This window comes from Ascaphus truei, chromosome 2 (assembly GCF_040206685.1).
Source record: "Ascaphus truei isolate aAscTru1 chromosome 2, aAscTru1.hap1, whole genome shotgun sequence".
Classification (NCBI taxonomy): domain Eukaryota; kingdom Metazoa; phylum Chordata; class Amphibia; order Anura; family Ascaphidae; genus Ascaphus; species Ascaphus truei.
Genome location: NC_134484.1, coordinates 418,957,056 through 418,973,889, shown reverse-complemented (window position 1 = coordinate 418,973,889; position 16,834 = coordinate 418,957,056). Strand labels below are relative to the sequence as shown.

General features: G+C 45.4%; 1 protein-coding gene across 16 annotated transcripts in view; it reads right to left on the bottom strand.

Moving 5' to 3' along the window:
- KIAA1217 (KIAA1217 ortholog) overlaps positions 1-16,834 on the bottom strand; it is a 493,175-nt gene that overhangs the window by 361,839 nt on the left and 114,502 nt on the right. The window contains exon 1 of one of the 16 annotated variants that reach the window (XM_075587576.1): positions 4,920-5,173. The exons of the other annotated variants lie outside the window; for them this stretch is intronic. Coding sequence (XP_075443691.1) covers positions 4,920-4,986 — 67 coding nt within the window. The 5' untranslated portion in view covers positions 4,987-5,173. Of the gene's footprint in view, positions 1-4,919; positions 5,174-16,834 lie in introns of those variants that run through there. 16 annotated transcript variants of the gene reach the window in all.

Below are 16,834 nucleotides of genomic sequence, written 5' to 3'. Positions count from 1 at the left end.
CACTGACATGCCAGGGACCACACATCTCACAAAACACCCAGTGCACACATGGGATCTGCAGCCTCTGCATAAGCACGCTTATAGAGTGTCAGCAGAGGTCAAGACCAGTATGGGAAGGGAGATATAGGAGATGCTGACCCTAGGGGTAATTACTCCGTCCCGGAGTCCTTGGGCAAGCCCGGTAGTTCAGTCCCTAAGAAGGACAAGACCACCCGGTTTTGTGTGGACTACCGCTTTCTCAACGCTGGGACGGTGTCAGATGCCTACCCCATGCCCCGCATGGATGAGTTACTGGATGAACTCACGGGGGCAAGGTATCTGACCACTATGGATTTGAGCAAAGGCTATTGGCAAATCCCCCTGACCCTGGAGGCTAGGGAGAAGTCAGCATTCATCACTCCAAGTGGCCTCTATGAGTTTTTGGTGATGCCATTTGGGATGAAGAATGCCCCGGCTACCTTCCAACGCCTGGTCAATAGGTTACTGGAAGGGATGCAGAGCTATGCCAGGGCTTACTTAGATGACATTGCTATCTTCAGTAATTCCTGGGACTCCCACTTAGGACATGTAGCTGCGGTGCTGGATAGGATCAGGGAGGCTGGGCTTACCTTGAAACCCACTAAGTGTATGGTAGGGATGGCAGAGGTCCTGTACTTAGGGCACAGGGTGGGTGGCGGGCACCTCAAACCAGAGCCATCCAAGGTAGAAGCCATAGTTCAGTGGCCTGATCCAAAAACCAAGAAACAGGTCATGGCATTTTTGGACACCGCAGGGTACTATAGGAAGTTTGTCCCACAGTACAGCGCTGTGGCCAAACCCCTAACTGATTTGACTAAGAAGCAACTGCCTGTGCTTATCACCTGGACTCCTGCCTGTGAAACTGCTTTCCAGGCACTGAAAACTGCGCTTGCTGGGGCCCCCATACTGGCTGCCCCGGACTATACCAAACATTTCCTTATACAGACTGATGCCTCGGACTATGGCATTGGGGCTGTGTTAAGCCAAGTGGGGGACGACGGTAGAGAGCACCCTGTGGTGTAACTCAGCCGAAAACTACTCCCCAGAGAAGTCGCCAATGCCACCATTGAGAAAGAGTGCTAGGCCATTGTGTGGGCACTCAAAAAACTCCAGCCCTATGTGTATGGAAGGGCTTTCACGGTCCTCACAGACCACAACCCCCTGAGTTGGCTGCAGACGGCATCAGGGGAGAAGGCCAAGTGGCTAAGGTGGAGCTTGGCCTTGCAAGAGTTTGAGTTTACAATTCAGCACAAAAAGGGTAGTGAAAACAGCAATGCTGATGGACTTTCACGTCAGGACTATCCCTCTGAGAGAGTTCATTAAGGGTGCCAGCAGTGCCCCACTCCCCGTTAGGGCCAGTGGGCCATAGGTCACCCATTAAGAAGGGGAGGTGTAGAGGGAGAGGGGGGTTGGCCCAGTATTAAAGAGGTTGCACCCCATATGGCCACCCCCTGACCTCACCAGGGAGGCAAGGGGTTAACTGGACTGCGGTCCAGGAATGTGGCTTACACCTTGTCATGTCAGGAAAATGTATGTTCCCCTGTTCCCATATTTCATTATAATCCTGTATTTTAATGTTTTAAAGTGCATTTCTGTATCTCCGGTTCTGGAGGTCGCAGAGAGTTGAAATTTGGCCAATATGTAGAGTCACTGTAGGCATTAAAAACTGGCAAATTTCCACCCACTGCGCCTACCAGAACAGAACTTATTAATATGTGAAAATATTAAAGTGCATATGGTATTTTGGATCTGCTCTGAAAATGCAGACTCCATCTGCTATGCTAATAGGTCAGGAAGGGCAGCCGGATGATTTAGCATAAGCCCTGTGATCAAAAGTTAACTGCCCTGATTGTTTACACTAGGAACCAAGTCCTGATCAAAAGACTCTGCCACTCTAATTGTTTACCTGAGGGCGGAGAAGTATCAAACTGGAGTGGTTTGTAAGTGTTATATCTACACCTACAAACAATGAAGATCCTGCCAGATACTTCATCTGGTAGACTGGTCGTCGCCCCTGATCTAATTATGGGTCTACAGGTAATAAGACCTTCAGAGTCCCAGTATGCATGGGCTAACTAGCTGGGGGGCATGGGTTAAACTGTGTCTCCACGTTAGGGATTGGATACAGATAATTGTTCACCAATAGTCTGTATTCAATGTTAAGAATAGGGTTACAAAAGTATATAAACTGTGTCAGCCCTACAGTTTTTAGTTGTTCTTCTGATTTCATCTTGAATGTCACCGGATTGCTGGAGAATTGCTAGCTGATACTTCTCCATTCCCCAACCCTAAGTAAGTGTTACCTTCTTGCCTGTTAATTGTACTATATTGCCGTGTTCACCTTTTTAAGGAATAAATATATTTTATTATATCTAAGCCTCGTTCAGTTCAACCCAGATATTTGGTGTTTATTATATCTTGTCACAAGTTACCGTGACAGTCTTCGACTGAGCCTCGGATTGAGTCCATGTGCTGAAACTGGGACTTCATTAAAACTTGAGCTGTTTAGGGGGGTGGGAGCTTGAGAAGTGGAGTTGATCACCCTTGGATTAAGGAGTGCTGGTAGGCTGCAGGCTTACAGTAGCAATAGTGCTCAATGTTAGGCAGCTGCTGCAAAGGCGAATAGGATATTATCATCCATTAACGGAAGACAGCATAATTTGACCACTGTATGATCAGTAAGACTACAGCTCGAATATGGAGAACAGTTTTAGGCTCTGATTTAAAAAAATGTCACTGGAAAAAGTGCAGATGTGATTAATGTTACCCATGGTAATATAAGGTTATATTGTAGTTGTTGCGTTCCACTGACTGTAGCATTGATTCAAAGATGGTCATTAGGTGAACCGAGGGAGCAGGATATTTACTGATCGATCACAGAAAAACAGATCGATCGGCAGCTAAGGTAATTTGTTTTCTTTATAAGTGCATATATTAAAACCAAAACACAAAGTCTGCCTTCTCCTTATAAATAATACAACCAGATTCTTATTGCTTTCATATCTTTTGTTTCTAGTCAGCCAACTACTCAAGTAGCAACCTCCACACTGCAACATAATGGTATTATGGTATTGTTTTGGTATATATGGGTTCACGTGAGATACAGTATCAGGTACTGTTTGGGCTTTGAATGTAGCCAGACTTACTGTTTGTTTTGCCGAGGCCGCTCGCGGTTCTGTGACCGTGCCGATCGTGGTTAATCCCAGATGGATTAACGTGGCGGGGGGTCCGCTTTGGAAGCAGCGCGGCAGAGACTATCCCCAGCGACGCGGCTCTTTGCTTTTTTGGCCCTGGCGCTGGGGACAGTAGGTCTTGCTACATCTGTGTATATGTACAATTTATACAGCACCACAATTTGCCCAAAGTGTAAAGTACAAGGCAAATAAAGAACAAACGTTGGGGATAAGTGCGACAGGAAGCGATAACATAAGGCAAGGGGCGGCCCTACCCCCGAAAAGCTTACACTCATTTATTCAGTATTGCCATATGTCCCTAATTCCTCCTGTTCATGACCGCCTCTCTACTACATACACATGTAATAGAAATAAACACAAACGGCCATTGTGACCTAGAGTTCAGGGTCAATGACTAGAAGGGATGAGGACATATTTTCTGCTGATTCACAATATAGATATACTGAATTTCCAATAAGAAAATAACGCCAACAGCAAGGGAGGCGGTGGATACAGAAACAGCACCCCACTTTAACACCGTCCTTGCCAGAGGGCCCTGCTATGCATTGCTGTGCAATGAGGTGCTGTTCTCTCGGGCAGTGAAGGGGTTAAATTCCTTTTAGTTATCTCAGGGGTGCCCAACACCGCTCCTCAACCCGCCCCAACAGGTCAGGTTTTAAGGATATCCCAGCTTCAGCACGGGTGCTTAATCAGTCCCAGCTTCAGCACAGGTGGTTCAATCAGTCCAAACTTCAGCACAGTCTTTGACCAAGCCTCTGATTGAGCAACCTGTGCTGAAGCTGGGACTGATTGAGCCACCTGTGCTGAAGCTGGGACTGATTGAGCCACCTGTGCTGAAGCTGGGACTGATTGAGCCACCTGTGCTGAAGCTGGGATATCCTAAAAACCTGACAGGTTGGGGGAGGGGGCTGGAGGACGGGAGTTGAGCCCCCCTGGTCTTAATCCTTCCCCATCATGGATTGCCCTAATTTGGCCTCATTTAGTTTGTACTCGGTAGCACGTTTATTTTTACTTTCCAAATATACATGTATCTGTATTAACTGGCGCTGCTAACAAACTTGGTAGCAAATTAGTGTTTGACGTCCTTGAGGAAGTTGGGAAGATGCAGACATTGTACATTGTTTATGAGTACTGGGATTCTGTAATACAGCTTCTCGGAGCTTCGTCCGGACAAGTTATAAAGAGCACCGAGGAATGAAATGCACCTTCTGTGACCTCCCATGTCATGAACGAACAGGCTACGCTTTCTGGCGTTTCTTTAAAGTTATTCCGGTGCAATTCAATGACAGCCAATGAAAACTGCGTTCTAATTCTCTTCTAATCACCGAACAAAGCAAATAAAAATTCCCTCTTTTACATTTCATAGCAAAGCATATCATTTGCTCTTGCGAGACAGAGTACGGTATTGGCAGCGCATGCGAAATGGAAATGATACATGATATTCTGCTGAACAGGGAAACACCTACAGTATCATATTCTTAGTGAGTCCCTTAAAGAGGTATCAATACTGTACAGTACACTGAGCTGAGCTCTGGCTGTTAAAAAAAAAGGCAGAGGAGAAAGATAAAGCGAGTTTACACTGAACAGACCAATAATGATATTTTTCTTTTACAAAATAAGTTTTTTTTTTTTTGCTTTGTCCATTCAAACCGCGTTAATATAGCAGCGAAATGCCCAACGTGTAACCTCACCGTGACTGTAACTTACCCCGCATCTGTCTGCTGCCTAGAAAAGCCAGGCACTGATCAGACCCCTGCTTTCCACTCGTCTCCATTCTCCCTAGCAGCAGCTGAAGGTTTCCAACTAAACTTTCAACAGTCGTTGAAAATAAAAACAGGAAGAGAGTATAAAAAAAATAAACAGCATTCCAGCCTGGTGGGTCTAATCAGTCCCTGAAGTGAAGGTCGCTCAGGGAGCTGGGAAGCTGGTCTGAAGTCGCTGGGTTGCTATCGCTTGCTGCTGCTGCTGGCATAATCCCCAAGCAGCTCTCAGTGAGGGCCCCAACAGGTGATGGTCTTCTCTGCGGGTAAAATTTGAGTCTGCATGCTTTCCACTGCTGCCTATTCCACATATAGCTACAATTACTGTAGCATTATGAAAGGGATCATTTCAGAGGGAGTACAGGATTGCATCGCTGCTGGAAACACTCTTCTGATATCTTCCGAGAACCAGTTTTGAAGCACAAAAGCCCTTTCCACTGAATATTTTCCAATGGGGAAACACTAGACCCTTTTCATTGAGAATTGTGCGAGGCAGACAAAAAAAAAAGGTTTCAATCCTTAACGTTTCGAGGAATGTAATACACATTTTACATATAATTAAATGTATCTACTGTACAGTATTATGAAGGGATCAGATGTTATCCATGTATACCTTCACTATATATTTTTCTTTGCATTAGAGCAGTGAAAGCGTAGTGGGGACATTGCTTTTCTTTATTTGCATTTAGACTACATCTAGATTCCAAATTGATCATTTTTAAGACATTGTCGCAGGATAGGTCCCTTGGCTTTGGATATATGTCTGAATGTTCTCATATATGTAGTGCCAAAAATGTACGTAGTGCTTACAAGTGTACATCTTTTAATACATTTGATTGTCATAAAATGCAGGGATAAATCCAACAAACATAAACATTGCTAGAGGGATATCAGTGCCTCCAGGGAGTTACAATCAGCAATACATGAATTTCTATGATCAAAGCAGATTTGTGCAGCACACTATTACATGGACATAGGTTCTTTAAAACAATCCCCTCCCCGCCAAATTCAGCTCTTTGTCCCCACCTTCTGAACTAAGGCCTCGTTCAGGGTGGTTGAGACAGGATTTGGAGGGGGCGCGTCCGTGTGTGCGTGCGTCAGTCTGCTGGGCGATGTGTGCTCATCATCCCCAGCAGCCCTTTTCAAGCATTGAGGAGGTGGGTCTACAGACCTGAGGTTAGGGATTTGTGTTGCTCTTATCACTACACTTTCCCGAATGATTTGATTGGCTGCCGAAGTACCAGTGACGCTGCTGCAGCTTGAAAAAACAACTTGAGTTGTTTATGCAAACTGTAGCAAGCGTCAACTCCGTACTTCGGCAACAGGGTAGCTTCTACCCTGACAACTGATATTTACTTTAAATACTTTGTTTCGAACGTGCGCGAGCACGTCGCGAAGCAGGCACCCTGAACAAGGCCTAAGGGTTTACTAGAACATTGTGAAGCCCCCCCCTGTCCCCAAGATATCAGTTTTTTTAATTGCCAGTGTCCTGATGATATTGCGGCTTTCTATTCGCTGCCCCAGCCACGTTCATCTCTGATAACTCTGAAATCAGTGGGTTGCTGGAGCTCAGAGCACCACAGTAAAGCTTGGGGAGGGGGGGGGGGGGTGTATGGGGGAGGAGGGGAGGGGGCTTTGTCATTGCCACTGGCACCACCATTGTGGAATGTAGGAGATCCATTAGCGGTGGAGCAGTGAGATAGACATGGAAGGGGTGTCAGTAGAAGAAACATGGGAGTGAAATCAGTGACAAACATGGGGGATAGACATGAGAGGGAGGACAGTGAGAGATGGGAGAAGGGGACAGAGAGACATGGGGGGCTGTGAGAGACATGGGAGGGGGGACAGTAAGAGACATGGGAGGGGAGCAGTGAGAGGCATGGGAGGAGGGACAGTGAGAGACATGGGAGGGGGACAGTGAGAGACATGAGAGGGGGGACAGTGAGAGACATGGGAGGGGACAGCGAGAGACATGAGAGGGGGACAGTGAGAGACATTAGAAGGGAGGATAGTGAGAGATATGAGAGGGGGTCAGTGAGAGACATGGAAGGGGGGATAGTGAGAGACATGAGAGGGGAGGACAGTGAGAGACATGAGAGGGGGGACAGTGAGAGACATGGAAGGGGGGATAGTGAGAGACATGAGAGGGGAGGACAGTGAGAGATATGAGAGGGGAGGACAGTGGTAGACATGGGATGGGAGGACAGTGAGAGATATGAGAGGGGAGGATAGTGATAGACATTAGAGGGGGGGATAGTGAGAGATATGAGAGGGGGACAGTGAGAGACATGGAAGGGGGCAGTGAGAGATATGAGAGGGGAGGACAGTGATAGACATGGGATGGGAGGACAGTGAGAGACATGGGAGGGGGGACAGTGAGAGACATGGGAAGGGGGCAGTGAGAGATATGAGAGGGGAGGACAGTGATAGACATGGGATGGGAGGACAGTGAGAGACATGGGAGGGGGGACAGTGAGAGACATGGGAAGGGGGCAGTGAGAGATATGAGAGGGGAGGACAGTGATAGACATGGGATGGGAGGACAGTGAGAGATATGAGAGGGGGGACAGTGAGAGACATGGGAAGGGGGGAAAGTGAGCGATATGGGAAGGGGGCAGTGACAGATATGAGAGGGGAGGACAGTGATAGACATTGGATGGGAGGACAGTGAGAGATATGAGAGGGGAGGACAATGATAGACATTAGAGGGGGGGATAGTGAGAGATATGAGAGGGGGACAGTGAGAGACATGGAAGGGGGGATAGTGAGAGACATGAGAGGGGAGGACAGTGAGAGACATAAGGCCGAGTTCAGGGTGGATGCTACGCGAGGTGCGCGTGCTTGCATGCGCGCGCACGTCTGTCGCAATTTTGGGTTGTTCAGGGGGAGTTTTCCAACTGAAAACTCCACCGGTGGCAAAGTACAGCGTTGACGCTGCTACATTTTGCCGCTACAACCCAAAATGATATTTTGGGCTACATTTGTGTCACGTGAGCTGGTTCAGCGAACCAGCTCAGTGACACATTTGCCACACCCCCCGCCACTCCCCCAAACGCCGCGACCCAACTCCTGCAGCCAAGGCACAGATCGCGGGGCTTCAGGAGCGAGCGGCAGAGGCGCGCACGGACGCTTGCGGCCGTAGCACCCACCCTGAACTCAGCCTAAGAGGGTGGCTGTGAGAGACATGGGAGGGGGGACAGGAGACATGGGAGGACGACAGTGAGAGACGAGAGGGGGGCTGTGAGAGATATGGGATAGTGGCGGTGAGGGGGTGGAAAACCTTGCTCTGCCTCTCTTTTTATTTCCGTGTGCAGAAGTATGTACTGTAACAACTAATCAGAGCTGTTTCCTGCACCGTTGGATCAGCTTCTTCTTCCTCCTGCTGCTGCTCTAATTAATACTGTCCCACTCCTCTCCTCGGAACTAGTCACCAGCAGAGGAGATGAGCGGGACCATCTGAATGGAGGGTGCAGGGAGAAGCTCTGAGGAGCCGTTACTATTGTAACACCTCTGCCCCCGGCCAACAGATGAGGGGCCCCACCAATGTGCTTCCCTACTTGTATCTCCTAAAGTGAGATTTCCTGTGTGTGCAGGTGATGCTCAGCTGTTACTTTGTATCTCAGGGTGCTGGAATCTTGGGCAGGCTGGGGTGTTGAGCAAGAAATTAGGAAAGGGTGCCAGGAACTTTCTTAACTTTTGTTAACAGTCCGAATTGGGATAGAACCAGAACTGGGTTTCAGGTTACAAAGATCTCTTCTTGTTACATGCAGACACATACACCCAGGTTTTCTCAACCATGAGGCTTGTAGACAGAGTAGCTCTTTTTCAAGCCTTTCCCCTGCTGCCAAAAACAGAGCTGGAACCTTTTCCTGCAATTGCTTAGCAGCTCTCCCAGGTCTCCTCAATGAACCCCTGTGTGAAGAACCCACTTCCTACTGTGGCAGGATGCTGATTTACAGTAGTGTAGTGTTTCTAGGGCCTCTACAATGGGAGACTTGTCCTAAGTTAGAAAACAAGAACACTGTTGCTTACCCTTAGTTACAGGACAATAAACATATTTACAGGTGAGATCCCTTCCTCTGGTTCATCCTGGGATCTGAGCCAAACGATTCAGGCCCCTTATATTTATAAGCTTACTCCTACCCCTGTTGCTGGGCAGGACACGAGAAGGACTTAACTACTGTGTCATCCCCTAAAGCAGGGGTATTGTATTGTATGTCTTTATTTCTATGGTGCCATTAATGTACATAGCGCTTCACAGTAGTAATACATGTGGTAATCAAATAAATACCAGATAATATAAATAACAGATCATGGGAATAAGTGCTTTAGACATAAAAGTAACATTAAGGAAGAGGAGTCCCTGCCCCGAGGAGCTTACAGTCTAATTGGTAGGAAGGGAGAACGTACAGAGACAGTTGGAGGGAGTTCTGGTAAGTGCGTCTGCAGGGGGCCAAGCTTTATGTAACATGTGTTCAGAATATCCACAGTGCTATTCATATGCTTCTTTAAGCAAGTGGGTCTTAAGTTGGGTCTTAAAGGTGGATAGAGAGGGTGCTAGTCGGGTACTGAGGGGAAGGGCATTCCAGAGGTGTGGGGCAGTCAGTGAAAAAGGTTTAAGGGGGAGAGGGCTTTAGATACAAAGGGGGTAGAAAGAAGACATCCTTGAGAAGAACGCAAGAGTCTGGATGGTGCATAACGAGAAATTAGGGCTGAGATGTAAGGAGGGGCAGAAGAGTGTAAAGCTTTAAAAGTGAGGAGAAGAATGGAGTGTGAGATGGGGTGCGCAAAGTGGGGGGGGGGAATTTTCTGGGGGTGCACGGCCAATACAGAGGCCCCACGCTTCCCCGAACGCATTTAAATTAAATGCTGGGGATAGCGCAACGCCTCTGTAAAACTCCCTGACCTCACTTACCATACCATCCAGCGACATGTTGTCATGCAACCCGGCATCAAATGAAGCCGCGGGGTCACGTGACGTCGCGTTTCCATGGCAACGTGACGTCGCATGACCCCGCAGCTTCATTTGATGCCAGAGCCATGCAGAAGGGGGGGGGGGAGGGCGCGAGCAAGAGGAGACCAGGCAGGGAGGGACGCAGGACGAAAACTTTGCGCACCCCTGCCCTAAAGGTTTGACCTTTCCAGCACATTCTGGAAGAAGAACAGAGACTGGCTAATCACCAGCCTAGGTGACTTGTAACATGAAATAAGTTACTTCACATTAGCTACTTCATATTAGCTACATAAACTAGGGCATGTGTAAAGGATTTAACCCTTTACCTTGCTGTAGGGACCAGGACTTACTAAGATAATTTTAGCATACCCAAGGGTGCTCTACTATATAGCCTGCTGCCTCTGCACTAGTGACAGAGGGACAGAGACTATCAGTGGTCCGCGTGCCACCTAGAAGGCCTTTGCAGATCGCAAGTTGAAGAGTCAGAGTCAGAGTAAGTCCGCTTCCTCCTACCAGTTATGGAAGACAAAAAAAAATCATTTTGCTGTTATTTTATAGGGTTACCAGGTGTCCAGTATTGAACTGGACCTTCCAGTATTTGGATACTCTGTCCAATAAAAATTAGAGGTAATACTGGACATGTATGTGTATTACCTCTCTGGACATGTATGTGTATACCGGTATTACATACATCTGGACATCGTGACCTAACCAGCTTGGGGGGCCGTGGGGTTTCCCAGAGCAGGGAGAGAGTATAGCAGTTGCTAGGGGCATGGACAGCTTCCTCTATCAGGATTGGCTGCTGCTGGGTAAAGCAGCCAATAAGAAAAAGGTGTCAGGAGCCTGGGGGTGGTGCCAAAGAGAGGAGGAAACAGCATTGAGCTGAGAGGTGTGTGTGTGTCTCGAGTGCATTACACCTTTCACCATTGTGTCGAGTATTTTTGGAGAAGCCACCTGGCAACCCTAACTATAACTAAGCTCGGATTCTAAGAGTTCCAGTTTAATCAAGTGAGATGTAGAATTGATGACGCTTTCCCAGAAGAATTCAGTAGAAATTCAAGCGCTTATTTAAACTGTTTTGTTTAACAGGGAGCAGACTTATTTTAAGTATAACAAAAAAGATAAAGCATAGCAGAAATACTAAGCCCAAAAGAAGAGGGAAGAAGTGCTTTGGTGCCTACAGTAACTCGATGTGGGCAGCTCAGGTAGGCCTGAAACCCAGGAGGATCATAACTTAGAGGACTGGTTGTAATGTGGTAACCATGCTTCACTGATATGCTGATATTTTTACTTCTTTTGTGAGTGCATATTGTAATCTCCCCCCATCTTTTGAATCAAATAATTTGCTATAGTATGAGAGTTGCGCTCCCCCTTCTCTCTTTTCTTAAATGTTAAATATACAACATACAGAAGACAAAACGTTGCACACTAATTAAAAACTAATCGATGTTTCAGTCCCACTTGGGGCCTTCCGCAAAGTGGCACAGAAACGTTGATCCGTTTTTAATAAACCTTTACGCTGTTTTCAAAGTCCATGAGAGCGCGATGTATCGTCTTCTGCAAGTTAGCCGGAAATCTTCCTGCTCAAGTCGGCACCCGTGGCAGTATACTGTACCTAACAGCGTGAGTGCTTCCCCTTGTGCACTATTAAATATACAACAAACACAATGACACATTTCAGTGAGGGCTCTCAGCACAGCATTAAGCTGAAGCTCTGATACTGTGGGCCATATTTTCTTATACAGCCTCATTACCGTTTTAACCCATTGGTTTCTGCTGAAAAGTATGTTTCAATTTTCTTCTACGTACTTACTTTGTTATGTAATACTTAATAACCCTCCACTTTGTATGTTTGGATGTTGATAAACAGATCCAATTTAGACAAAAGTACGTCAATTATGAATTAACGATTTGCCTTCGTATATCAAAATGTACAGTCCCGAGATACAAGTAGTATTCTTGCCCGGAGGACACAATATGGCAGTGTCGTGAGGCTTGCACCGGCGGCCAAAGCCACAACGTTATCGGGAGACGACGTTGCTTCATTCTATTGATGAAATCACGGCTATATTTGTCGTTTTGTGTGTACAAAAATTTACACCACCTGTGCTGAAGCTGGGATATCCTGAAAACCTGACCCGTTGGGGGGGGCTTGAGGACTGGAGTTCAGCAACCCCTGCTCTAACCCTATAAATAATCTTCCTTAATTCCCGGGTTCTTGGTCTATTCTCAAGAATTGCAAACATTGCCAGACAGTCTGCATCAATAGAGCAGCAATGGCAGGCATCGCTCCAGAAAATGTATGTAGTATACGCTGGGTCTTTATAGTTTAGCCCAATTAGTGCCTATTTCCCTATAGGCACATAATTAGAAAAGGGTCCTGAAAAAGGAAGTTATTAATCCAACTTTAAAGTACTCAACGTAGCTCCCTGTAGCGCCATCACATTTTAACAACTAGGCTGGACTAAAACACAAACCCATCCAAAAAGCAAAGAGATAAGTGGAGCCATATATCAAAATCTCCCAGATGCATAATTGGGGGGAAAAGGCACTCATTCTCTTTTATGAAAGCAAATCTCTCCTATTGAAACCAATGACATGTTCTTCTATAAATTTGCCCAGGTTTTGCAGGATAACATTTTTGATAAATTACCCTCTAGTTTGTCTTGGTCTAATGCTTTGAGGTGTCAATTCAAAGCCAGATAATATTAATTGTAATAATAATAATAAACGGTACATATTAAGCAGCGTTATACACAATGAATCCGTGACCGAAGTGTTTTCAATGTCATTTGTGGTGCCTAAAGCACATGGGAAAAAAAGACTTATCTAAAATGATAAAGAATGCTGGGCCTGGGATTCGATCTGGGATCATCAAAGTCAGTGTTCTTAGAACTAAGCTGTTCCTTAAACCCACACTGTGTTCAACAGTAATGTACGAGATTTGTTAACCGTGGCAGCACTTGCTCTTGGTGGACAGTTACATTGTTAGGCAGTGTTACATTGCATCATTTTATTGTTCCTGTCCATAAATCCGTATTAATAACCACGACGTCTTTAGCTGTGAAATCATATAGTTCACGTTACCCAAAAATATGGTTTTAGACTGAAATTGCAAAAATGATCAATTTGGCACAAAATCAAGGATTCCAATTGTATTATAATCTACAAATTCCTGAGATTATTAATGTTGCTCCTTTGAAAGGAACAACATGAATGATTGCAGGTATTAATCCTCTCCGAAGGTTTCATTCAGTTATCGAGAGCTGGCAGAGCTCCCAGATACTGAAAACTGCAAATGCACAGACTGAGTGGTGAGAAGAGGTCATATGGATAAGTAGTTTCACAATGTCACACTTTGTACTATAAAGTTTTCATAATAAACATGTACAAATGTATGTTTGTGCTATAATATTTTAAAGCAGGTGACAGCCCATCTCCCAAACTGTGCAACAATGCATATCATCTTCAAACTAATATTTACAGTGGCAATTCCCAATAGGATGGCATACTGAGATAACATTAGAGGAAGGACGACGTCAGCCTCAAACGGGGGGAGGTGTCCCCAAGACGAGGGGACTAAACTGATTAGGCAAGGTGGAGAGGTTATGGTACACAGTAGGTTAAATGGGTAGACACGAAGAGTAGAGGGGTTAGGACTCAGGAGGCCTGAGAAAAGATCTTCCTATTTGTATCAAGGAAGTGCGAGGTGTAAAGTAAAGAGCAGCACGGAAGCGGAGATGTTCCAGGGGAAGCTGTGGTTGTTAAATGGTTAATGATCTGTCACAGCTATTCTGAGATGATAGGTTTCAACTGTTGGTTATGCTTGGCTAGGTGGAATGAGGATACTATGAAGCTCGACAGATTGTGTGCACCTGCTCCGCCGGTAGGTTAAAGATCATACGGATGCCATCAGCTCGGTAGTAGGATGGTTGGACTTAGCCAGCCCTCTTGTGTCAATGATAAAAGAACCTGTTTTGTCCAATATATGTGGCTGTGGCTGTGGATAATTGTGGTGGTTATGCATGCAATGCAATTCCCCTCAAAAATTCAGTAGAACTCTACTTACAATTCATTTGACATCAGTTTCAATTTATTTTAGGAACAAGAGAGAACAACGTTTCAGACCCACACAGGACCTTGCATCGGGGGGAGGGGGTGAAGGGGCTACAGCTGTTAAAGTACATACCCAAATAACATTGTGCTTTTTCACTTGTCTAGCATAAATTGAATTCATAGTAGAAACTTGCAAGGGTGACAATAGCCATCGTAATCAGGAATATTCTAAACAAAAAAAAGCCAGTTCAGACGTGGCTGTTTTTACTAAATAGGAATAAAAATGAAACATGAGCATACCAGCTTGAACAAATTGTTCATATTTGTCATCACTTGGTATGATAATTAGCAGACAACTCCACTAATGATTATTGTAATTTTATAATTACTTTACAGTGTGGATCACAGGCTGAACATAGTATTGCTAATAGGTATGTTAATAACTGTTTGTGTTGAAGCTCAAGTTGATATCTGTTCAGTACTGATTACCCCGAGATGTCCATCCTGGTCATGATTTAAAATTAGAGTAGTCAATGCTTAAAGCACAAATCAGATGAATCTTTGCATTTCATATGATACATGATAAAATGTATAGTGAGAAACTCTGCATAGAGTTTGCAGGTGGAGAGACAATTGACATAACACTTGAAGACTCCCTGCAGAATCTCTTAACATGTCTCATAAGTTAATCTATAAAGAAATCTCTTGGTCCATTAAAAGATAGCACAATTTATGAAAAATCTACACTTCTTCAGGACCAATATGTTAACTAGAGATGGACGATTTGTTTTTGCGGGTTTTGAAGCAGGTGCCTTTGGTTCGCGGATCTCTCTCTCTCTCTCATGAGAGACTTTCAAATGTTGTAGTATCTCCAGTTGTATACACTGTACAATATATCCCCTCAAATGTCCCTCCATAAAAATTAGGGAGACTCCTGTGCTGAAAAAGGAGCGCACCTGGAGTACCTGGCGGGGGGATATGCAAAGTATTTTTTAAATATGTCCCATCCTACACTTCCTAAAAGGATTTCCATACCAACTATATGTAGAGAGCTGATAACCCTAAGGCACTAAATTAATGCCTGGAATGGTGTCGAACCCAACAGGACTGGAACCTACAACCACTGATTTTCTAGGCCACAGCTCTAGCAGTGTGAGCTAAACCAGCTGATGGGTAGTATCCCTGTCAAATCCCAATTTTGAGCTGCTCACACATGTACCTAATCTGGCTATTAGTGTATCTCATAGGTATTTCAGGTGTGCACCACAAGCAAGATTAAACTGTCAACCAGGAGGTGGATGTGGTCTGCTTTTAAAGGAAGCTAAGGGGAGGGAGCTATTACAGTGCTATGCGCTCATTGTGGTGCTACATGAAGGATATGCACAAAGGATGCTACAGTACAACAGAACATGGACTAACATATTCACGATGCCATCTGCCAGAGTGCCAACACATACTGAATTGAAATACTTTATTTTAAAATAAATACAATTTATTTCACTTCCTTCTCACAGCACACAGTGTTATTGGGTTGACAAGTCTAAGGCACTTTAGGAATGGGCTATGGTGTCAGACCCAACAGGATCAAAAGTTTAACCCACACAACCTGCTATTCAGGACCACAGCTCTAGCAGTGTGAGTTAAACCAACTGATGGATAGCACCGCTGTCACAGTATACTTAGTTTTGAGCTTTACTTCTCATTGAGTGCTCATACCTGTGTAGCACCCTTACTAAATTTGGCCTTAGTGAGTCTGGTCCATACAGGGAGGTAAGGGGTTACTTCCTTACCGGCTCTAATTGTTGCACACTTTGTATATTTAGTGTATCATTTTAAAGGTTAGTGTCTTGCACTGCCATAATTCTGGAAGTTGCCAGCAGGTCACCTGATATGGGGTGACCTTATTATAATGTTTAGCCCACCCTTTAATCTGCCCAGCAACAGGGTGAGTGTTTATCCCTTCAAAGGTTATATAAAGGTAGGGTCATCCATTTTTCAGATTGAAGGAGAAACCAGAGGAGGGTGGCTGGGAGGTGGGGGGTGGGCGATCTCCAGGCTGATCTAGCCTGTAAGGGTAATAGTTTGTTGTTATCAGTATTAGGGAAAGTATCCCAGTGTTAGGGGGGGCCTTAGAAACCTGTAAGTTCCAGGAAGATACTCCACAGTAGAGTGGTTTCCTTCTCCAGGGCTTATAAGGAGCCCGGAGAGGGACTGTCAGGAATTTCAGTAAGCAAGTCTTGAGATCTGTCCTGGCCAGCAGCAACAGACAAAAAAAAAAGAGCTGAGCTACAGTACCCACCAATCTCATGATGTGAGTAACTGGAGCACCAGAGTTTTAAAATACTGAAAACCAGTCCTGTTATCTTCTGAATTTGAAGCAACTGTTAATAAAGTTTTAAAAGTTCATGGCTCACTTTGTCTTCATTTTGCTCCTTGCCAAGAGCCTGCACGAACCTGCAGCAACCTGAGAAGAACAAGGTAACTGCGGAGCACCACAAGTATATTTCTACTTAAAGAAACAATAATACAATTGAGACTGTTATATTTTTGGTGTGCACCCTATCCTGCAGCCGGGGGCAGGGTTGTCACCACTCCGGGTTTGACCAGGAGACTACGGGTTTTGGGCACTAACCTCGGGCTGCAGGTTTAGCCTGTTATTCTCCGGGTGGCGGAGGGGTGCAGTGGCGTTTCCGGCATCCTCCGGCATTTCCTGCATTTCCCCCTGCTTATACCATATATGTTTTGTCAATTGGATGTAGCATTGGGCACCCCTGTCTTTTGTTCTCCCCCTGCAACTCCAGTGAACATGGCTGCGCGACGTCAAATGACGCCGCATTGCCATGACAATGGGA